The sequence below is a fragment of the Phalacrocorax carbo genome, chromosome 16 (assembly GCF_963921805.1).
Source record: "Phalacrocorax carbo chromosome 16, bPhaCar2.1, whole genome shotgun sequence".
Lineage (NCBI taxonomy): Eukaryota > Metazoa > Chordata > Aves > Suliformes > Phalacrocoracidae > Phalacrocorax > Phalacrocorax carbo.
In genome coordinates, this window is record NC_087528.1 from 5,827,499 (window position 1) to 5,851,216 (window position 23,718).

General features: G+C 38.1%; 1 protein-coding gene and 1 non-coding gene across 2 annotated transcripts in view; one reads left to right on the forward strand and one right to left on the reverse strand.

Annotated features, from left to right (window-relative positions):
• Positions 1 to 23,718, reverse strand: part of PITPNC1 (phosphatidylinositol transfer protein cytoplasmic 1) — an 85,909-nt gene that overhangs the window by 16,410 nt on the left and 45,781 nt on the right. Inside the window, exons 3-6 of the mRNA XM_064467352.1 lie at positions 22,479 to 22,567; positions 22,025 to 22,032; positions 10,196 to 10,267; positions 318 to 413 (exon numbers count right to left, since the gene is read on the reverse strand). Of these exons, the coding sequence (XP_064323422.1) occupies positions 318 to 413; positions 10,196 to 10,267; positions 22,025 to 22,032; positions 22,479 to 22,567 (265 nt within the window). The remainder of the gene's footprint in view (positions 1 to 317; positions 414 to 10,195; positions 10,268 to 22,024; positions 22,033 to 22,478; positions 22,568 to 23,718) is intronic.
• On the forward strand, positions 11,754 to 11,866 carry LOC135316015 (U5 spliceosomal RNA). Its single transcript, XR_010375491.1, has one exon. It is a non-coding gene; the product is annotated as a U5 spliceosomal RNA (small nuclear RNA).

A 23,718-nucleotide genomic window follows, 5' to 3' on the forward strand; every position in this document is an offset into this window, starting at 1 on the left:
AATTGAGCTTCGTGATTCATAGAAAGTCCTTTTCTACCTTAAATGAATTGAGCTGAATATCAAAGGTCTGGTACAGGATATGTTCTGATAAGGGTATCAAAGCATTTCAAAAGGTTGGATGAATCAGCTGCCAAAGGAAGTGTCAGGCAATCTAGATAGAGGGATTGCTATCAGCTTCCCCTCTAATCAGACACTTCTAAAATACTACTGACCAGCAAGTTTTCATACAAAAATAAAATTGTTTGATTCCTGTCAAGGCTTTCCTGCAGCCTCCTACATTCCCTTCTTCACCAGTTCACAATCAAGTTGTCTCTTACCTCTGATTCTTTGTAATAGCGCTCAGGAATTTCATCACTGGCAATATCAATAAAGCAAACTTCTCGCTCCAGGTCTTTAGCTTCTTTGTCAAAAATCTGCAAAAGTTAAAGGAATTCAACACTGTAACAGAACAACACCCCTAAAAAATTAATCTGGAATATTGTTACAAGCCATTTTCAGTGACTCGAATAATGTATTTTAGGCTTGTGCCTGAACAGCTTCTGATGTAAGATACTGAGGTTTTTGCAGGGACCAGTCACACTCTCCAGCCTACTGCAGAGACCAAAGGGCAGCAAACGGGTGTTCTCAAGATCGTATATAGGCAGGGTGCTCCCAAGCAAGATTAACAACAGTTTGAATGAATGATGCCACAGACTTTCTGGGGAACCATCCACTATGCCGGGTCAAGAGACAGTGGACTGTTAAATATAACACATCGCGTTCAGCACTTACTGCTCTTCCTTGCACTTTTTGGAACGGAGACTTCAATCGCAAGTATAAAGACAACAGCTAGGATTGGTTCTCTAATTTGTCCTCTAATCTTTGAGCTAGATTCCATTGCCGTGTAACAAACCTGACTTTCTGGACTCTGGATGTTTCTAACTGTTTCTCTCTGGGGACAATAATGAAATGCAGACATGTTATGTGAACTAGTCAGGCAAAGCTGCTGTCGTACCGAGAATCAAAATTTTGGTTGAACTGCCCTCAGCAGAAGCGGGAAACTTCCGTTGTCCATTTGTGCACACATTAGGCTTATTTGCATTTTAATCCTGTAGGACCTGGTTTTGAACCAACTCTCTTGTTCTATGCAAGGCAAATGTTGGGTATATTTTGAAAATGCAGGTCATTTGCATCTGCAGCATAGAATATTTCTGTGCCGGTGTCTGTAATTTAATTATTCAGGCATCTTAGTGATCCATGTGACTTACGCTATGCCATGCCTGCAATAAATCTCTACTCACGGTTCTGGGACTTGGAAATAGCGAGTAGTTAAAAGGCTATCGTGAATTAGTGCCACAGAACTCAGGGAAGTTGTGCATATACTGTCAAGATCAGTAACAAGCTAATGATGTGTTTTTTCCTTTGGGGCACAATGTTCTATAGCTAACGTTTCCAGGAAACATAAATATTTTTGTTTTCTTTTTTAAAATAAATGTAGGGAACGCTCTGTTAATTTAATTTCATTTCATCCTAGAGGAGCAGTTAAAAATACAAAATGCCAGCAACTATTCACAGTAACAAGAATGCTACTTTTATTATTTCGGAAAGAAATGCAGCTGCCCATGTAAAGCATTCAAAGTGAGCAATGGATTACAATGAACAAGTACACCAGCTGGTAAGAACACTGCTCAGGAAATCATAATTCAGATAAATGAAAAGCTGAAGTTTGACTCTACAATTTTAACTTGTCTTGGTAGTTAACACTACTGGAATAAAACAGGCAACGCTGAATGCTTACTGAACTGGATGTAAAACGTTAACGTGTCTGAAACTGCGGAAGAACAGAACAAAGGGAAACACCAGTCTGTTTTTATTTGTGTGCTTATTTTCCTTTTCCAATCCATGTTTTGCAAAAAATGATGTTGATTATTTGAACAAATTTGAGCTGAGAGGTCCTTCCCCTGCAATGCTCTTCCTTAGAATCCGGGTACGTTTTTTAAAATAACTGTTATGCTTTATATATATAAGATAGGTTGTTTTTTTATAAGCCTCCTCGCTTGTTTTCTTTCTAAACAAGTTCAGATATACAGAGCAGTCCCTTGATGAAATCAGTTGAACTATTTCTGGAATAAGATGCATTTCACTGTAATCTCTGAGCTTTAAATAAAATAATGGAGATTTCTCTGAAGTGGACATTACCAGGTCAGCTGAGGCTCCGAATCAGTATATGGTTTAAGGACAAGCCTAATAAATTTAAGCACATGCATATCTCTGCATGTTTGCAAGGTCCTAAATTGGGACTATTACCCAGTATCTTATCTGAAGAAACGTGCCCTGCTCTATCACAGGCTTGATCTACATATCTCACCCTTAAGTAATATAGCTTTAAGTTCTTTTTCTGTCTTTAAAATGCTTTAGAATTATAGAAGTGGGGATGACAGATGCCTTTGCCAATCTGTCAAAACCAGGAGGAATTTTTCAACCATTTCAACTACTCCGTCTGTGCTGCTTAGGCTATCTCTGACCATTTCCTCCATTCCAAAAGTTTGTCGAATGACGTTCTCGCTTCCCTTTGCTGGCAGAAGTTGTTGTCTAATCATTTATGCTTCTCCCCTTTTTAGATTGTCCTCACAAGACTTGCAGATAGACATTTAATCTTCTCATTCTATCAGCAGTAGAAACTAAGAAGCCATTAGAGAACAAGACTGATTTCTTTCTTAGCTCTAATTCTGTTATTGCCTTTCCTAGTCACATAATCTGGGATTGTCTTAAAACCTGTATGGAGGATGGGTTTATTGCGTTTGTGATCAAAGAGACTAGAGAAATAAAGGAAGAGATTAAAGTCCACGAAATGAAGCATAAGGCTCCCAATCTGTGCAACTGTATTTGCAAATGTGCAGAAAATGAATGGTGAGAACAATCTGTATCCTCAAGAAGATGATGTAGAAAGGCAGAATATTAAATATTATCTGGAAAGAACTGGCCAGGCATTACATTTGGAAGCCAAGTAATTAACTGAGATTGAAAAACACAATCAAATGGAAAACAAAGAGTAACATTCAGGCTGAAGCATCCTTTTTGCTGTGGGTTTTGGGTTTTTTTTGGGGGGGAAGGGGGTGTGGCAGCTTTCTTACAACAGACAAACTTTTATACACTTCCACTTTCTAAGTGGAATGAAACCTCATCATTATTCAAACAGGAAGTGGGAGAAAGGTTTTAATTGGGTCATCTTTACAATTGTCAATAGTTTCTTTTGGGGAAAATGTAAAAAAAACCTTGGCAGATGATTCTAGTACCCCAGGAAAGAAAGATCATACAGGATACTGCAGAAATAGAAGTGCTGGTGTTTTAAAATTTCTTTCCTTTGTTTTCCTCATGGCCTACAATGACGTGTCCTGGGACATACTTTGCTGGTAACTTCTCTTTCCCTTGTAGCCAAAGCCAGATCGGAAGATGACATCTTAGTTGGATAGGCAGGCTGTGACATGAATGGCACGGCAAAAGTATCTTTAAACATTAGAAATTTAAATTAAATTTTTCTCTGCCTTTTTCATTGATTCATTCATTCATTGTCATTGAGCTTCAAGAAAATGGAGAATATACAGTGTGCAGCTAGAAAAGCCCCCAAGCTTAGATGCATATATGCAACATATATGCTCCTTTTTAAATTCAAATATTGATATTTCACTGAAGCTTTTGGGTTCTCTCTGTATTTTCTTTCATCCCTGAAACGTAGTCTAGCCATGCAACTTGCAGGTATTGAGCAATCTGCATGATGACCAGCGATTTCTGTGAGTAAAGTACATATGAATCCATCATTTGTAGGATGGTTTAAATCTAGATTTCATAGTGAAAGTTAGAGGTATAGCTGAAGTAAGGACTGTAAGAATAAGCTTTTTCCTTTTTTCTCCTATTAAAAAAGGGGAAATCTGGCACAAAACCTTCTCTCCAACTTGAAATTCTATTCTCCTTAGATTACCATCGTCAGAACTACTGGCCAGTCTCCAATTTATTATTACAGCATCCTTGAGGAGGTTTTGTAGTCTGGTCCACTTTAACTCTCATTTTTCTGAAGGGAAATGTGGTCTAAAATAAAAAGAACACCTACTCAGCGCTTCATCTATGGAGTTTTATTCAGTGTGTAACTTTTCTGTAAGTCATGTTCCAACCTCAGTTACTCCCAAAGTCTATTAATTTGCTTTTGAAATTTACTGGGGCAAAGATGACAGGAATTGACCAATTTCCACCTGTTCACTGGCTAAAACTATTTATGTGGACACATAACTGGGAGCAATTCTTCTGTGGAAAAATATTGAATCTCTCTCTGCAAGCAGTAAATCTGGCTGACTGAACAGCACGGGAATATCACTGCCGCAGAGTGGAACTCACAAAGGCAGTTACACATTTATCAGCAGCCTTGCTCCCTCCTCCTTTTTATCTCCATGTCACGACTCCTCTATTATTCCATCTCTTACAAAATATCTCATTTAGCTCTGTACTTTTTGAACGGAGAAATGTATTTTTATGTAATTATGTCAAAGTAACTATGCTTCCAAGACCACAGTACGCTATCAATAATATTTACTGGGATTAGTTTTGTAAAGTCACATCTATTTCAAGTGCTGTATTTACTAGTTAACTTCAGTAGTTCATACAGAAAAATCAAAAAGTAGAGGCACAACCATACTACTTCTTCACACTCTGTCAGTGTCAGCCTTATGTTCTGCAATAGCTGTATATGCCTGAAACATACTGTTTGTACGTAGGTTCAACAAAAGGAGAGCTCTTTACACAGAAGGAATTTTAGGCTAACCTCTCCATTTGTTTGTCTGCATTTTTTGAGACTTACTAGAGGGGGAACACTTCACAGAATTAAGATTTTTCCATTGCAAATTTTACAGGAGACAAGCAGATACTTGATACCATCACACAGAAAAAGTCTGGGTGTAAATACACCCATCCCTGAAAGTGACCCTAGCTTTGATTTTGACATACGTTGCGGTGACGCCTAGCAATCCTTTAGACAATTTACAGAATGGTATCCTGTAGGACAGTGAGGCTAAGCCGGGCATAGCTGAATCCATCTCAGCTGAAATCAGAGTTTCATGGCAGTTTCTTTAAATAGTGAATTTACGTTTAATTTACATGCGCTGTGCTGAAGTTTCTTACAACCTAGTTTCCTGTTACTAAGATAGGAAACAAAAATAGGGGAGAAAAAAATCATCCTAAAAAGAACAAAACTAGAAATGGCTTTTCTTCTTAGCTGGCCATACCTAAAATTTATTTTACTTTAGTGAAATGTTTCACAACCAACACTTCAGAAATACACGCTAAGGATGAAGCACGATGAATGCCCCAGTACTGCATACTTGGTCACTTGCAGGGCTGCAGAATTAGAACTCACTGTCAGGAAAGGATTTTCTAACTTTAAATGATGGCACCGCAATTTACAAAGGTTGCGTATCAAATAATATCTGCCATTAGCTGGCTGGTTTCAGCGTGCTCAAGCAATTACAGCGTCAAATGATACCAGTGTTAATTTATAACTATATGGAATACAGAGCTTCCTCTTGTTTTCACTTGGCAAATGGTTATTCTGACACATGCATTTTCAACACTGTTATCTTTGGAAGGCAAGAAACACACTGATAATGTACTTTTCTCTTGATTGACAAAGAGTTAGTGCTGTAGCTCCGATGTTTTTATCAGTACTACTGAGACACACGATTACAAAAACATGCCCAATGACACCCATACTTTGTCATCTGGAAATATAACTCTACCTCAGAATCCTTACTCTACACCTTCCTTACTCTTAAGAACAACGTTGCTCTTGCTAATAGACATCATGGCCCTTTAACAAAGACTATGCTATTTAAAGATCATGAATGTTTTTCTTTAATAGTCAAGAGCCAGCCATTGAGTTTTCCAGAGCAAAATGTTATGCTACAGAGCAAGGCACTGTGAAGTTTTACATACAGTCCATTTCCATTATTGACAACCATTGGATTATTTTTACAAGCTGTGCTTTTTCACTTTCCCCAGACACTATCAGATGGTAAAAATTCACTGCCCAAATATCAGCAGAAATTAATTCTATGACTAAAAAACCAAACCAAACCAAACCAACAAAACCCAGTCACACATAATGATCCTTCTGCAACAAATAAGAAAAATTAAATGGCTCTGTGATTCAGTGATGTGCTTGAACAGTGTCTGCCTCCACTTCACCTCTGCTCTACCTTCGGCTACAGATGGCTTTTTAGATGTTTTCACGAGGACTAGACTGTGGCATGCAAGAATAGACTCAGCGCTGCAGTGTGTGAGATTACCTGCAGTGATTACACTATCTACTAGAGCCATGTGGTGGATCCTTTGTAATCAACAGAAAGCCTAAGTTGGTGCATTCCCCCACTAAAATTAAAAATAAACAAAATGTGTCTGTAGGGTACACTGAAACAGTAAGAAAAGAGATGGGACAGAAGTGAGAGCAATATTGCGTTTAGAATAAAATTAGCCTTATGTGACATAAATACTGACCAATCAATAGTCTATTAAAAGAAAACAATAACTGCCCAAATAAAAAAGGGGTTAACAATGTCAGTTCATAAAAACCACAGACTAATCATTTATTCACAAACAAGCAGTAACTTGTACCACTCCTGCCTGTGATTTCTGACCATTTCATTAATTAGATAACCTTAAGAATTCTCTTGTATTTAACTTAAAGTTTTAATATAAAAAACATAGACTTTCTATATCTATATTAAAATTTCCTAGTTGCTCATTTTTCTTAGGGGAAAAAAAGGTGTGCGCCGAGTGATTAACATGCACTTTTGTAGCTTGTCTGTGTTCACTGAAGCTGTCTGTTGTAGGCACCTGCACCTCCCTCTTCCCAGCACTTCCCACTGCAACCTTGGCTTACGTAAGCAGCTGAAGATGCAATAGGGAAGCAATATTTTCATGTGCTCTACAGATACCACATACAGTGTCATTTGTATTTTGTGATTTAAAATAAAAGTAAAATACAAATAAAACATCTCTTTAAACTAAGACGGTTTCTCTTTAAAAAGACCTTTAAGAGGAAATACTAAATGGCCTGACTTGTTGGTCTAGTTTCTAACGCTATTAATGAAGCTATAAAGCTGCAAGGTAGCAGTGACAATATTTGATGTACTAACATGTTCATCCAACACTGTTTTTCTAGGGAGAGAGTTGCCATGCGAACATCTACATGCGATACAGCAAAACCAGCTGCGCCGTAGCACTAGAAATCACAACTGGATGGATTTATGGTACTGCACTACTGCCACCCTCACAAGCTTCATTAGTGTTTTATCTAAATAATAGGTTTTATTGTCTATTGTTCTTTCTGGCAATGTTTATATTTGTGCAGATTAAGTGCAAACTTTAACAGATTGGAACAATAATGCTTTAAGCACATTTCAAATAGGTTAAAATGATGATAAAGTCTAAGACATAGAAAAATCAAGTCCCGAAGCAGATATCATTATCCTTCACTAGTTTCCTCTATCATGACAATTGGGAAGAAAAATCAGGATGACTTTTGCATCAAGATATATTGCAGTAATTAGGAAGAATTTTACCAGGCAATGCAACATATTAAATAAAGTAATTCTAATAATATACTAGCCTACTAAATGACAACAGGAACCCAAGAGCATTTATATTGCTTTCTTCCAATAATCAGTGGAATTAGCTTTTGTATCCTTGTATCTAATTACTGTTTTTTACAATCAATATCTACTTGATTTGATAGCATGGAAACAAAGACTAGATCAGAGTTCAGAGATTTCAAAAAACCCATATGGCCTCAAAAATATATCTAGAAATAGCTGAGTTAAAATCAGACACGCATTATTACCCTTATTACTGTTATATTCAGTTATATATTGAATATTCATTCAGTATATTTTGCATTACAACCGCAAAATTTACAGAAGTATGTTTTAGATTAATTATTTCTTGATGAGCCAAGGTTGATAGTTGCAATGAAGATAAAATATAGTGTATCTATGGAAATCTATAGGAATGGATGGTATGTTTCCTGTTGTTTTCTGACCGGGCAAATGTAGTGAAATTTAATCTAAACTTGTCTGATATGAAGGAGAAATACACTTCACTTTTTCTTATGTGGTGTTTAAGCCTACCCTTTGAGTAACAGAAGCAAGTTTGACTCTTAGTGTCAGTTCTGAGGTGTTTGGTTTAACAGAAGTCTCTCCACAGCCTCAATGAGGTCGCTCCCTATTCACTAACCTTCCAGCATTTCAGTGCTGTACCAGACACATCTGCGTCACCACATCAATGTCACTGGATCAACGGCAAAAAAATGTAGATCTTTCATTGTTTTACTGTGTTCACACTAGTGACTAGCACGGCTCTCACAATTACAGAGCCATGGAAATCGGGGCTGGAAGGCAGCCCTCTCATTCATCTTCTTTTTCTCCTCCTCCATTCAGGTAAGACTCAATTACATCTGCTAAACTCGGTAAATACTTGCCTAGTCCGTGACTCAGGTGCCTCAGTATAAAGGTAATATAATATTACCCCACTGGCACTCTGGTAAAAATTACATTTGAAGAGCTGGATTCAAGCAGAGTAGAGATTCTTTGATTTACATCATCTGAGTATCCTACCACTGTGTTACTTTCTTCTTAAATTCACTGGTTGGGTACTGTTCACGGCTTGATTCATTGTATTTTAGCCACAAAGCTGACACACACAAAAAAATGAAAATTCACTGATTAAATAGCTGCAGTTCTTCCTCTGCTAGGCATCAGTACAGAACGTGTCTTCTCAGTGCTGACATTATAATGTACCAGAAAACTAGTCTGCACCCTCCCCAAACCAAAGGTGTGGGCTTGCTCGGAATTAAAGTGCTGCCAAAAAGAAGAAGTGAACATTAAAAAGTGCATAAATTACATAATGCTCATATAGTTGCTAATGTAATACACTTTTTTTTCCCCTCTCTTACTGATCTGGATCTGACTTAGACTAGCAGTGACTCAAAGTTATTGGTATCTGGTGGCTAATACATGATCTCTGTCATGTCCCCACTGGGGAAGTGTCTGTATGCCAAAAACATTATTCAAAATGATACCTTGATCTTTTACATGTAATTATTCTGCCATAAGCAGTGCAACAGCTGTCAGCCTTATTAACACGCAGGCCCAAGGCACTTAGGGAAATGTACTTCCCATCTGGAGAACTGAACACTTTAACCTCGGTAAGGCTGCTAGAGGGACACCCCTGGAACTGAAAGGCTCTGTGACTCAGGCCCCTTAAAACCTGGGTTTAAACACTCCTTCATTAGGACTCTGTATTACAGATCAATTTCCCACACATTTTAACCTGTATTTCATGCCTGTAAGAAATTTCTTCCCATAAGTCTGCAACAGGTGAGTGTTTAAAGCATACCAAAATGAAACATACAGAAACCTACCTGTGCATTCATCCACGGGTTGAATCTTTACATGCCTGGCTTTATCGAACGTTATTCTTTTCTTGCAAGTTGTGCGGCTCTGCTTTGCTCCCTCTCAGGGCAACAAAGTCTGACTGACCTGCCTTCTATTCCTGAGCATCTCTCCATGAGCAGCTGCTGGCTACTCACTCCCACCCTTCCCCTAGAGAGGATTTTGCTTAGCTAATTGTCCTTTTCATCTCTAAGATCTCTGAGAACTTTGTAACTTTTGGTAAGCAATTGCCAAAAGCATCACCTCAGTAGTCCAACCATTGTTCCCTTGAAGTTGTTTACTGAGATCTCTCATCTCTGACCATTGTTTTGTTTCCTGTTTGCTCTTCCTTTGAATTCAACCCCCTTTACTCAGAGAGAATAATGCGAAACAGATAAAGTGGCATACAATAACACCAAAAAAAGAGTGATCTTTTCTTTACTCTCCATAGATGTTCATCAGGACTAAATTCACAGATGTAAATTATGTTGTGTTTACAGAAATAACAAGTAGAACGTGAGATGCAGAAGGGAAGTTGTGCACATGAATCTTTCATCTCATGGTGCTTTAGAGGTCACTACTCTGCAGGCTGACAAGCTGCTGGTGAACAGGACACCCGGGTAGGTGCAGAGCTGCAAGCCTGATTAGGCCTTTTCCCAGACCGAACGCCCTACAACCCCTGGGTATAGAACATGGTTAGCTGAAAGGATTACATTAAATTTTGTGAAAGTCATCGTACTTACGCTGTCATTGCTTCCTTTGTTGTCCTCGTATTTCGTCTCTATATGAATGGAGAATTTAGGCAAAAATGAACACTGCAACAACAACAAAAAAAAGTTTGCATAAAATATGCACCTTGTTTCCTCAGCTGACACATTCATACATCCTCTTTGGTATCAGCTTGCTTATTTTGCTCAGATTATTTCAAGAAAAAGGGTAAATGTTCACAGAACATAAAAGCGAAGGTTTTCATGATTCTGGAGAGATGTAGAGATTCTATCTAAAAGCTGAATACTATAATGAAGGTATAAATAAATTAGTACAAATACTCTGGAATAACTAGATACAATACTTTTCATGCTCACTATGCATAAGAGTACATGTCCTGAATGTCTTGTTATAAATTCAGTTCACTAAGATCTCGAGAGCAACTAGGTATTCGTCATCATAGATCAGTCTGGATCTATAAAATAATATAAAACACTATGTATAAAACATATATAATATAAAAAAATATATTAAAATATGTCTGTGTATATATATATAAAATAGATAAAATAATCCAAGGACACTTCACCAGCTGCAGGTGCTAACGAGACAGACAACACTGCTTTGATGTGTGAGGGCTTTTCTTAATTTTTAGTGAGAAATGAATTTTAGCATAATTTTCTATTAATGAAATTGAATGGATTATGAGCTGCTGTGGAAGTTCCTTTATACTAAACCCAAATCAATCTTTAGATAATAATGCAAGAAAATTAAGAATGCACAAATGTTTTTCTATTAAATATTTCTGTATTTTCCATGGGAATGAATAAATTTATTTTTCTGTGGATTGCTTAATTTACTTGGCTTATCAAGACTAGAATTTATAATAGTAGGCACCATAATTGCAGTGGAAAAATTATTTCAAAGATCTTTTCTTTTGCATTTCACAGTTCTTTTTCCAAATCAACTTTTCACATAGGCAGATAGAGCAGATGTCTGAAAAACTCTGAAGGATGCTAGTTCAGCATCTTTGCTATTAGTCATCAAGTCTTTTCTTGCATTAACTGCCAGTGAAACTGAAGTGCCAGTTCCTTGTATGATGCATCACTAATACCTTATGGCAAAGTGTCTTTGTAAAGACTACAACTATTCAACTATGTCATGGGCTGTACATAAAGATTATACAATGAGGACATTATGAGGCCTCAGTGTTCACAACGCTCTTGGTCCAAGTTTGGACTTGACAGAATTTGGAGAGTTCTTCTAAGGGAGAGGCTGATGACTAAGAAAAGAGGTGATTTAGAAGGCCAGCTGTAGTGCAACAAAACTGCAATGAGAAGCCAGCTCCTTTGAGGCTACAGAAAATATAGTCCTGATTCCATGGGTATCACCCAACAGGTCATTGTTCGATCTTCTTCTGATCACAGGCTATCTAGTGTTCAATGAGCACATCTAGAATCAATCCTCGTTGAAAAATGAGTGAGTTTTGCCAGTATAAGGTTCTGGTGACATGGAAGGCTTCTGGTCCAACTGTCTTCCCATTAACAGAACGAAATACTCCCATGTAACCTGTCGGGGCTGCAGCTGTCCAGACCACACAGGCTTTTCTTCAGATCTTATAAATGTTTTGCCTTTTATTAAAGATTTCTGTGGAGTAGCACATTTACGAGTTTCAATCCAATCTGAACTGTGACTAGGTCTCAGCTATGCAACTTGTTCATTGACTGAGTATGTGGGAGGAAAAAAAACATCAGCAGTATGTGGAGTGCAGGATGGGGCAAGTTCAGTGACAGATCTGCTAGCTCCTGATACCCATGTTTTGTGGGCCATTAAGCATTTCCTATGTATACATCTCAGGAAGTGCCAGCTGAAAAGATACAATATTTATAAGCAGTCTGTCAGAACTGGGGATCTTGTAACGCAAATTAACACCAAAAAAATCCAGATATTCTCCCAACTGAGGTTTCACCATGTATCTCAGTATGTTGCTCCCATTCTGGCAGACATCCAAAAGCATCTGCAACCAAAAGCCTCAGCAAACAGTACACACTAGAGGGAAAGAAAATGGGGGATACATATATATAAAAAAACCCCAAGGTTTGTCATAAAGTTCTAATTTATATCTCCAAAATTAACCAAAAGGTGGATTGAAAATCCTTGAACTATATTGTTAGGTGGAAGAAGAGATGAATAAAAGGGGTTGATTAAAAGAGTTCTATAATCAAATGATCCTAGAGTAAGAAAAGTTATAAACGTGATGTTACAAAAAATAGGGAATGGCCCAGGAGACACAGGGATGCCGGCATGTCCTAAAACAATGTTTGATGTCACTCGGAGGTTTCATATTCAAACAGCATAAGCCAATATTCTAGTTGTTTTCCATGTTTGCAGGAGAACATGGAGGGTTGAAAAGTAAATTACTACTGGAGGTGGATTATGAAAAGCAGATTTAAAAAAAATGTAGAACCTACTGACAGACATCTTCTACTGTATAGTTTTTAGAGCATTTGGAAAGTGACTGGATCAGTGCTAGGGTGGTAAAAACACGGGTTACTGATCTCAAAAATTTAGTGTATGGCAGCCTTGTATTTTACCAAGATGTGTAACCACAAGGGTCACAGTCCAGGTGTACAGAGCTCTTGCTGACCACAGCCTAGACCTCTGCACATGGGCATCCTGTGGGAAAGCATCCTCGAGGAAGTGAGAGGAGACTGCCAACGAATATTTTGTTTTATCAGCAGTTACTGGTACTGCTTAGTCAATGCAGTAACTGGTACTGCGCTACTGAGGACTCAGTGCTTAGGTCTGAATAATAGCTTTTAGAAACATTTTCACTAAAAATGGTAGAGATGTATGCCATACTATCTATGAGATACTAATTGTTTAGAACAGTTGTTAGGAAAACACAGCATACTAACATTGTGTCTGCATATTTCAAGGTTACTGCACTAGGGCCATGTTTTACTTACATGTTAGTGTGTGTTAAGTATCTGCCCTCTTGATTTGAGGACCAAAATTTAATTTTCTTTGCTGCACAATTAAACAAAATCAACACCCCCTAAATAAAATCTAGTAATTGGTAAAAACAGAAAACAGAATGACATCAATGATCTGTCGCTAGTGGAAGGGTCATCAAGAGTATAATGCTTGAGCAGACTGAGTATCTAGGTCAGAGCTTCGTAAGCTTGTGAACTTTAAGTTATACAGTCTGAGTCTAGTGGTTTGTTGGAAACCTCAGTGGCTATGGAAACTGCTGTGACTGTGCTGACCTTAACCACTCTGGGCAGCGCAGTTCTCTCAGCTCCTTTAAGAAGCAGCAGGATCCACCACAGGACTTGGTGCTCCTTTCATGGCGCCATTGTCAGAAGGAACTTCAGTAAAGCTTCTTTCACATTTACAGCTAATACGCAGCTAACACCCTTACCAACACAGTTCTTCATCCCTCGTTCTGCATCTTTGCATGTGATCCAACTATAGAAGTTCAGAGTTGTTGGGTTGAGTACATTTTTTAACACTCAAACACATTTTTCATTGTTGCTTTTAGGTCACAGTTTCAGGTACAGTGGAGGACAAAAATGCAAAATACAAAAACCCTTTGTGCTGTTGATCTGAAGCATGGCTACAGCTTCAGAGGAAATTCTGAGTAAAGCCAAATTCCAGATTTCTATTTTACCTTGCTATCAAAAATAACTACTATTTTCAGCCACTGTCTAGAGTCTACCAGCAATGAGTCAGATCATGACACTTTGAAATGCAGCCATTTCATATATTGAACTTACAGCTGCGTTAGGCTGCCTGTAGCAGCTCAGCAAGCCACTGCTTGAACCTAGTTGTTTCCTGTGACCCAGAATCTAAACTCTAATTTTAAAAAAAGAGATCATCTAGTCTGTATTTCAACAAATAAACATTAAGAAAAGACTAAGGATCTTCAGAGTGTTATAGAAGAACTGTAAGAGTCATTTACCTCAAGCCACCTCATTAGAGAGCGGAAGGTCATTTTGTGCACAAAGCTATCAGAAGTCAACCTCCCTGCCTATTTAGTATAAAGGCAAGGGCTATAACAGTCTAATTTGAGATTATAAGTGGCAACATGAATTTACTCCAACTGAAAACTAAAATTCACCACGAAGTACTCCATTGCAAATATGTATCTCAAACTCAACTGACTGGCAACCACTGTTTAGCAGCTGTGGGGGGTCTCACTGGCTTTCAGGAACACTTAGCAGGGTCCAAATTTTTGAACATTTCACAGAATGTGTCTCATGATTCATCAGCTGCACTCTGACTAATTGGCAGAGGGCTCTGGCAGAACCAGAAAACAGTTTATGCATCATTCAGAAGACTTTATTATTCATCATGCAAAAAGTTGTTGGGTTTTTTGCTCCTCCTAAAGTGGCTGCATATTTGCTTAGCCAGGGATTAAAGTGTTATGCAGCAGTCAGAACCAAACTTGGGAGTGAATGGTGGGTAATAAACTTTTTAGTATTTTTTATTTTTCAAAGCACCACTCCCTTTCTGCTCTGCCTCCCCCGGGGCGTGTGTTCTTCCAGTACAAACCTGGCAGCGGATCCATGCACTGAGCACACACAGGAATGCACAGGGCCCTGTTTCCAATTTTCCATTTCACCATCTCTACAGCTTGCAAGGTTCCTCTTTGAAAAAACAGTGGCAAGTTGAATCTTTAAGTTGAAATTAGACTTAAATTCTACTTAATAGGGCATAGTCTTCAGGGTCCTTGTGTCTTCAGTGATAAGGTTTCTTTTGTAAAGCTCTCAAAGGAAGCATCTTTTATATTGTCACCTCCGGATTTTTTTAGATGTGTTATAAAACTTCTTAAAAATTTGTTATAATCTGGTACACCTGTGACACTCAAAATCAAATAAGGAGAATATTCTGGGGTTTTGTTTTGTTTTGTTTTGTTTTGTTTTTAAACTTCCTATATTTGGCACCCCTTTTGGAGGAACCAGTAGAGGTTTAAAGCTCAAGAGAGTAACCAGTGAAATAACTGGAGTCTGTAATAGTAATTACCACACATAAGCATGGGTATTTCCAGATTAAAATAAAGTGAAATGAAAGCAGCATACGGAAAACACAGACCGCAGTTGCATTTTCAATTCACTACAGATAACCTCTTGAAAAATGAAAGGCCTATTTTTAGCACGATGATTGATTAGTGTTGCCATGGCAATAAGCAACACTTACAAGAAGGGGGTAGAACCTAAGTATGCCAAAACAGTATGCCAAAGTCTTAAAGAGACAGTAAAACACATACGGTGTTTTACAATTGTTTTGTGGAGAGGACTGTAAAAATAACCTCTGCTTACTAATTACACCTGAGGTGGCTGCAGGAATTGCTACAGCTGCCAGTAGATACGGTGGACAGAGGGTAACTGAGAAAGGTTTCTTTACCCTCTGTAACCTGCTTTGTAAGAGTGAGTGTGGTTTCATCAATACCGTTTTAACTGGTTTCATTTTCCGTTTGGTTTCTTTCTGCAGAATGTTCAAAGAAGTGCTAGAGACCTCGTCATTACACCTCACTTCTGCTCCTTGTGAATATTAATCCACATAACTCCTTGGGAGTTATTTTTGTACAGTAAAAATTAATCCCACTTTTTTTTTAAGCAGCAGAAGCATACCCCCTAAATCTTAACGTAAAAGCCTGAAGAGGCAGACATTTCATGTAAATGTTCTCTCTGATCTCCCACTACTTTTCAGACTGATGATTTTTTTAATATATATATGGTCACATATACATTATTTTGGCAACACAGGTGGAACTGGCTCCTTTACAGAGCAATCCCCATGGAGCCTAGAGCTAAAGAACACAGTAACTGCTACAATGAGGTGAGACTGGCCAAGCAAAATCAGATTTTTTTTTTTTTTAATAGGGTAACTTCTAGATACCACATCCTTTGAATGCAAAATTTTTGGGCACTGTTTTGGTAGTCAGTGGGTAACAACAGCATTTCTTTATTGAAGATCAAAAACCTGGAAAAGACAAACGGAGTCTACTTCTCATGAATAGGCAAAGGGAAAGCGGGGACTGTGGGTAGTGGAAGGTCCCCAATTTACTGAGGCAGGAGGGAATGCCCAGCACGGCAAGGGGCAACGAGGGAACACAGGCAGGCACACACCCAACAGCCCTGGAGCAACAGGGGGCATTTATAAACAAGAAGGATGGGTGGAATTGGAGGAGGGTTGTAACATAGGAGATGGCCAGACAATGGCGAGGATGGAATGCAGAGACCTGGATGTGGGAGAAAATCAAAATCACACATGGATATGGATAAAAAAGATGTTGTCTCTACCGTTTATACGCAAGAAGATTTGTGAAGATAATATGGTAATTTCTCTACAGCATATTTCAAATTACAGTACTTCCTTCAGCTATTTACAGATGAATAAAGATAGTTTCTTTAATTGAATATTTGAAGTCTTTTGGAAAATGGCCACCATGTTATTGACTATCTTCAGAATAGTCCGGACAGCAGTGCATGTGAGCGCACAGGGCTGCTAGGGGATACAGGCTACTTGCTGCACAGACTAGTGCCAATCAGGATGACAAAGTCAGACGAGAATAAACGGAAAGGGCTGGGCAGGGTGATGGCAGAACTTGGAAGACGTGACTCAATGAATGGGAGGAGAATTTGGAAAGCAAGACAAGCACAGGAAGGTGGCAAAGAGCAGAAAAGGCACTGTTGAGCGGAAGGAGTAGGAACAATGCAAAAAAAGGGCTCGAAAATAAGCAAGGGAGTTAAACTCATAAATAAGCTTAGGCGGAAAACCGCTATTTGTATTACATACAGTAACTTGAAGATGAAACAGTCAACTAACAAGTTGCTTCCAACCACTATGAAACTGAGCACTTTTATCTCTGGCTTTGCCTTCCCTTAGGATCTCCTTCTCTGACACATGGGAACAGTAACCTGTTTACTGAGGAAGAACGGAAGTGAGAAGCAGCGTGCACAAGTGAGAACGACAGTCCCGTGAATCAGAGAGGGGTTTGGATTGCTTGATAATAGGCCAGCACTGGAAAAAGGGAATTCTCCTAAGAACTTTGATTTACTCTGTTTCAATGGGATTAAGCTATTAACTGAGAATGCAGGTTTGCAGCTTTCTAAAAATATATTATTTGTTTCGTATAAATACCACAGAGGTCCTTCCTTTTGCTAGAATCTCTAAAGGAACCAAATCTGTGTTTTACTAGAGTAATGTCACCAGTTAGCCTGCCTTCTGTGTTGGGGGGGTGAGAGGGGAGGAATTTTGGCAGTAGCTTTGTATCAGGCTCTAATCCTGCAGTACAGATTTTGTTGCATTTTTCATGCAGACTCTTCATATCCTCAAGCTGGAGGAAAGTTCATGCACTGAAGTCTGATGGGTTACATCCAAATTTCAAGCACTGGTAATCACATAAAGAGAACACAGGGAAAAAAACTCTACAGATTCCTTGCAGTGTTATCTGAAACAACTTTTTTTCCTTCTCAAGTCATCTGATTAAGAAAATAACAATTTCAAAAACATTCCTTCCAGATAATTTACTTCATGGACAAGCTGGCAACTGACTAAGTGAAGCACATAACATAACATGCCTGTTCTCAAAAGTAATCAGAAACCAGCAGGTCAGTAATGGAACATTTAGCAACTATCACTCTGGGGCTCTGACACATACCAGATGAAATAATTTTATTTGCCTCAGTCATTTGCTGTAGAAGAATTACTGTCATTGTGATATATCATCAAAGGGATTGTTGTCTCCTGCTTTCTGTTCCATAACTGTTTTTCATAAATATTCTGAATTTATGTCCCATTCCTAAGTTAATTTGAGACACTGGCAGGTTGAAAGAATGCTCTTCTTCCTTGCAGAGAGTAAAAGATGCCATTTTAAGTCTTTATTTTGCTTTATATACTTATAATTGTGAAACTAACAATTGGCCATAGATTATGCATTAAAAAATTATCCATCTGTTTTTAAATTTCAGCCTCATAATTGAAATATTGCTAATGACACTGGAGCCGTTCAGATCAGAGGGCAAAACTATTTGAAATTATCCCTGGAAAACACCTGAACTGCACCCTCAAGAGTTTGCTTCAATTCTGTTTGTATTTTTCCTAACCTCTTTGTACTCCAACTTGATAGCTTAACTTTGTTGGGCTCATTTTCAGCGTACTTTGATCATATGATTTTTTTTGTACTGTGGTTGAGCCACCACATGTTTTGTTTGCTTGAGGCTCCTCTCTTTTTGTCCAGAACCTCAACTGTCACTTGAACGGGTCAAATGGGTATTTGCTCTCTGCTGCTTACTGTCTGACAATAGCCCAGTGCAGGTAAAGACAACTTAGTTCTAAGCAGTCCTTTTTCATTTGGTTTGCAATAGAGACAGGTTTGCTTTGTAGTTAATTATTTCTAATCTAGCTGGACAACCTCAGAAAGAAAAGAAAGCCTCCTCAGAGTTCAGTCATTCTTGTCCATACATCTAAGAATAACATAAATATTTTACACTAGAGATACATGTTTGCAAATGCTGTGATAAGCTGGCACATAGGGTTTGTTGTGAGCTACAAGGCATCTTTCCTCCATCCTCAAACTGAAAAAGGTTCCAGCCCATGGCTAGCAAAGGAATTCTTTCTAAAAGCCAGGAACTAGCAACACCCATTCCCCAACAGCACGTTCAGCTTCACAGGAGGCACTCAACAGTACCCAAGTCCTGTAATTGCCCATAGAGCAGGGTCCCTAAGAGTTACTTCTATAGGGCTCCCGTTCAGCTGTATCCCAAATACGGTATACCAAATGAATGAGTTTAACATCAACCTAATTGCAATATTAAATAAAGCTTAAACATTCATTTTAGCAAGGTATCTTGTCAGGTTTCTATTACAAGATCAAAGCCAAAGCAACCCCTGTTCAGGAGGCTTTCTTGCTCGCATACAGTTCTTAAGTAATGCTCCAGCCACTAAAACAAGGGTTTGAACTTCATAGGAGTTTCTTATTCTCTGAATAGCACCCCCAAACCTGTTTGACTTCCTTTGGCTTCAGCTTTGAAAGTATTTTTTCTTCTTCCTCCTCCCTCTCAATGTCAGCAGGAAGCTTGCAAGGATTAGCTGAAGCTTTGCTACATCATTTCTTGGGACATTACCCATGTCTCATCTTCCTGATAGGAAGTCTTTTGTATTGCAGTTTTAATGAGGCCCTCCTCCACAAACGGCATAGTGTACATTTTAAAAGGGTCTCTTGACATTACAATATTTCACATATTACACACCACAAAAACATCACTTGTGCAATAGTTCTGTTAAGCTCATTATCTTAAGTGTGTCATTTGCTTTACATATTATTAATATGATTGTCGAGACTTGGTAGTAGACCAAGCAGTCATCTGCTGCTGTTTGCTGTATAACAAATGCCATTCCTTCAAACGGATGCCATCATAACTGGACCCAGATTACAGAGTACCAACATAATGTCGCTAATTTCCATTCCTGTTTTCATGCATCCAATCACTCTTGGCTTTCTGTACTACTGTCACAGAGAAAAATATTCTGGAAATTATTTTCAATGCCTGCTGAGCTTTTTTTTCTTAGAAGATGTCGTAATTTCACATCCTTAAGAAGGTCATATTTATGAAATCTATAATATTTCACAGGAAAAACAGACTGATGAAATTATTCTGCATTGAATCTCTGAATGCCAGTGTATGTGCTTGAATGCAATTTCTCAGCAGCCTTCGTATTTTACAACTGAAAAACCTTAAGACTGTCAGCGAGATTCAGTCTGTTGTTCACATCCTCTTCCAAATCACTAACGTATGCTGAGCTAACACTACTGAGCCTTTGAGGTCCTTGCTCTTTATTTAGAATGGAACTTAGGAGGTTAAGTAAGGTGTGAACATACCACGCAGCAGTATGTACTTGACACAATAAGATTATGCTTTATTTATCCATTAACTGGCCTCCCTTTAGAATCAGTTTTCCTTGAAATGAGGCTCAATTTAAGCCTTAGGATGTCCCACAGACCCTTTGGAGGGAATTTACTATCTTTAAGAAAAGGGTTTCCAAGCTATCTTACATATTTTGGGCAATGTCTGAGGGTTGATTCTTTCTTTCAGAATTCTCTAATGAATATAGAAGATCAGAATTTAGGGAAATATTCCAGACAAGGATAGGAATTATTCCCAGTGGTATATTTTTGTTCTAGATTCAACAATTTGAGGCAAAGGAACTTTCTCTATTTCCCTTGAAGATAACTTCATAGTCTTTCAGCTCCATTAAAATGTATTTTAGATTTTTGTCTGAAGTACAGTTTCCTTACTCTCATCCCAATGTTTCTAGTTCTGTTGCCTTGCGCCACAGCGGGTAATTAGTCCCCAACTCCCATAGGCAGTTGTACTGTCACTTAGTGACTGTTTTGCCAACCTTCTACAATTTAGTTTTTCTTTACAACTCTCTTCAGCCCTGAATCATTTTTGCTGATGCTCTTGAACACCTCTTTAGCTGTATACCTCTACAGACCTTTACTGAAATGTGTTCCAGGTGTTGTCTCATCAGATTAGATAAATATCAGCTCCTGATTCAAATTCTATGAGTATAGCATTGTTGTTTGGTTTTGATAATGTATTGCATTTCAAATTCAGACACATATTTCTGTCTGCTACCACCCCTTTAATCATTCCTACTTGTCTTTTTCAGTTAAAGAAAAAAACATTAAAAAATTCCAACTGACTTTCAGTTAAAGAAAAAATACACAACAGAGTGTAAGTAACAGACATCAATGCAACATAGCACATCGTCTTCCCAGCCTAAGATTAAACCTGCTATTACCAAAGGGTAAACCCTTGCTTAATGTAAACTGTGACAGGCCCTACTGAAGGTACCTTCTGACAAAACCAGCTGAGTATCTGTCCCTTCATTACTACTGTCCATTACAGGACATTTGGGTTTTCTCTGACAATCAAATGAATTTTGAACACGAAACAAAGCAGAATATGTAATAAGTATCTACAGGACATATTGAAAAGCAGTTTGGTACTTTGGATTTTCAAACATGGTCATCAAAGTTTCAACTCTAAGTTTCCAGCTTTCAGATCTGAGCCTTTAAATCCCTTTATTTTTTCTCTTTCACATTTATCACATTAAAATCTTTTTCCTCTCCGTATTCTTTACTGGTTTTAAAAAAACTCCACAAACATTTTGAGCACTGCAGAGTTAAGAAAAACAAGTGGATTATGCTTTATCTACAGTCAGAAGTTCAAACTAAATCAAGGCAGGAGTTTCTGAAAGGTCCCTTCACCTGGAACTTCCTCACCATCTCCTCCTCATCTTCAAAGGCTGCTGAAAATTTACTGTATGTTATTGAGGCCAGGACATATAAAACCAGTTTTCTCATGATTTATGTGCTATATTTTGCCGTAGCTCTGCTAGAGGGAATAGCTGATTTTTCTGGGCACCGTGCCCAGATTATGTTTAATTTTGTCTACAGATTGTACAGTTTCCCAGATACTATACCAGAGATGAGCATTTTATAAGTTAATAAAACAATAAATAAAATAAAATCTGTTCTCATGTCTTCACGTAATAACTGGAACTGTAAAAGCCTTGCCCTGTTTTATAGAAGCTTCTCTGTTACAGTCAGTGACTAAAAACATAGCAAGTTATTTTGAAGTGATAAAAAATAAGGTAAAAAATTTACAGGATCCTCATAGAAACTCTTCAATTCTAACCTTAAATTTCTTAAACAAATAGCTAAAATAAATTTCCATTATTGAATGCATTATATATCAGTTATATTAAGAAGGAATCAGTCTGGATTCCACTACTATATTTAACATAATTATTCTATATTTAGAATAAGAAAAGGAAGGAAAACTTACTGTGTATTCTGATTTCCAATTGTCCATTTGTAGAAAAAAGAATGATGAGGGAAAAGAAAAAAAAAGAAATGTGAAATAAAACAATGATGCAGGATCCTTACAGTAAACATGCATTAATAATAAAAACATTTGTGTCAGATAATCTGCTGATTAATATTTGACTAAAGTCTATGGGACAATAAAGGGCACAAGTCAGCACAGAATCTAAACACCTGATGTTTTCTTTGCAAGGAAGAAATTGCATAGATACCACACTCCAGTTTTCACCTGTCCATAGTCTATAATCTTTATTTCCTGATATCAGTCAATATAAGATGGAAAAAAATATACAGTTCAACAGGAGTTGTTAAAGTATCCTGGTATCTGTGGCTCAATAAGTAACTTGAAGCTTCTGAAGATAAGCTAAACTATCCAAAAAGTACAAGGCAGTAACCAATTCTGCTTTACTCCTTACCTGTGATTGTATAAGGATAATAATTCCAAGCCTTCTCTGTAACATAAAATATTTTGGGAACAACTGCTCTAGCCCAGCTAGGCAGTTTGCTGAAAAGAAAAAGAAAATATAAAATTAGAATACTTTATGACTTATGACTTTGTAGAAAAGAAGATACTTCCAAACATGTTTGTAATTTGACAGGTATTTCACAGGATACAGCAATACCTGGACTTCACAACAGTATTTTCATCTCGTGACTCCGCATTCTGTCTCAGCTTTCTCCACAAGCATATATGAAACCAAGTCTGTCCGTTCCCCTGTCGAAGTGAGCAATATGGCACCACTGCAATAACCTCTGATCAGATTTAAACTGAGGTTGCAGATTTCAAGAATTTATGGCCTCAAACATTTGGTCATGGACGAACTCAGCAGGTTAGACCATACAAGGTGTGTCTGTGTCACAGTATTCCTAACCACAGGGAGGCACTCTCTAACAAGAGGTCATGAGAGATTTCAGTCCACTTGGATCCCGATTCCATTAGTTCTTCTTAGAGACTATTTCTTCTTCCTCCTTATCCTCTGCCAGCACACAAACCCTTACATTCAACTCAGCTAGCGCGCAGTTTTTCCCACGCTACCAACACCAACTCTTGAGTAGGAAGCTTTTATATTAAAATTAACAAATCACTCAAAACACCTCTGTGAGGCTGGCAGGCAATATTAGTCCCATCTTGCTGATGGGAACAGTAAATCACAAAAGTGAAAAGAATAAATGGTACTGACGTCATAGCTCAGAGCTCAATCTGTCGAGAGAACTTGCGAATGCGGTGGTACAACAGCAGTAGAGTAAGAAATGAAAGATGTGGATACAGCACATGGGAAGATCAGTAGAGGGTAATTACATAATACTATGGAAGAGTGGGAGCATTTTCTTTACCACAGACCTTGGGTCTCTCATTTCCAGAACTGTGGTCACTCAGGGTACCAGTGATGAACAAACGTACATTTTAAAAAGAAGGTAAGTTCATGAGAATTCCTCTTTCAACCCTTTTGTAACAACATCAATTATAATCGTTGAAGCTGCCAGTAACAAAGATGCAGTCAAAGGAAGGCAGACCTTTGGAGACCACAAATATCACTGTACTTCAGAGACTCAGTTAAAATCGTGTTAGCCTGGCGATGTATCGAGCAGATCACCTAGCTTAAGACTGAGTCTCTATTGAACTGAAGTAGATGTTTTCAAGCCTCAGTTTTCCAA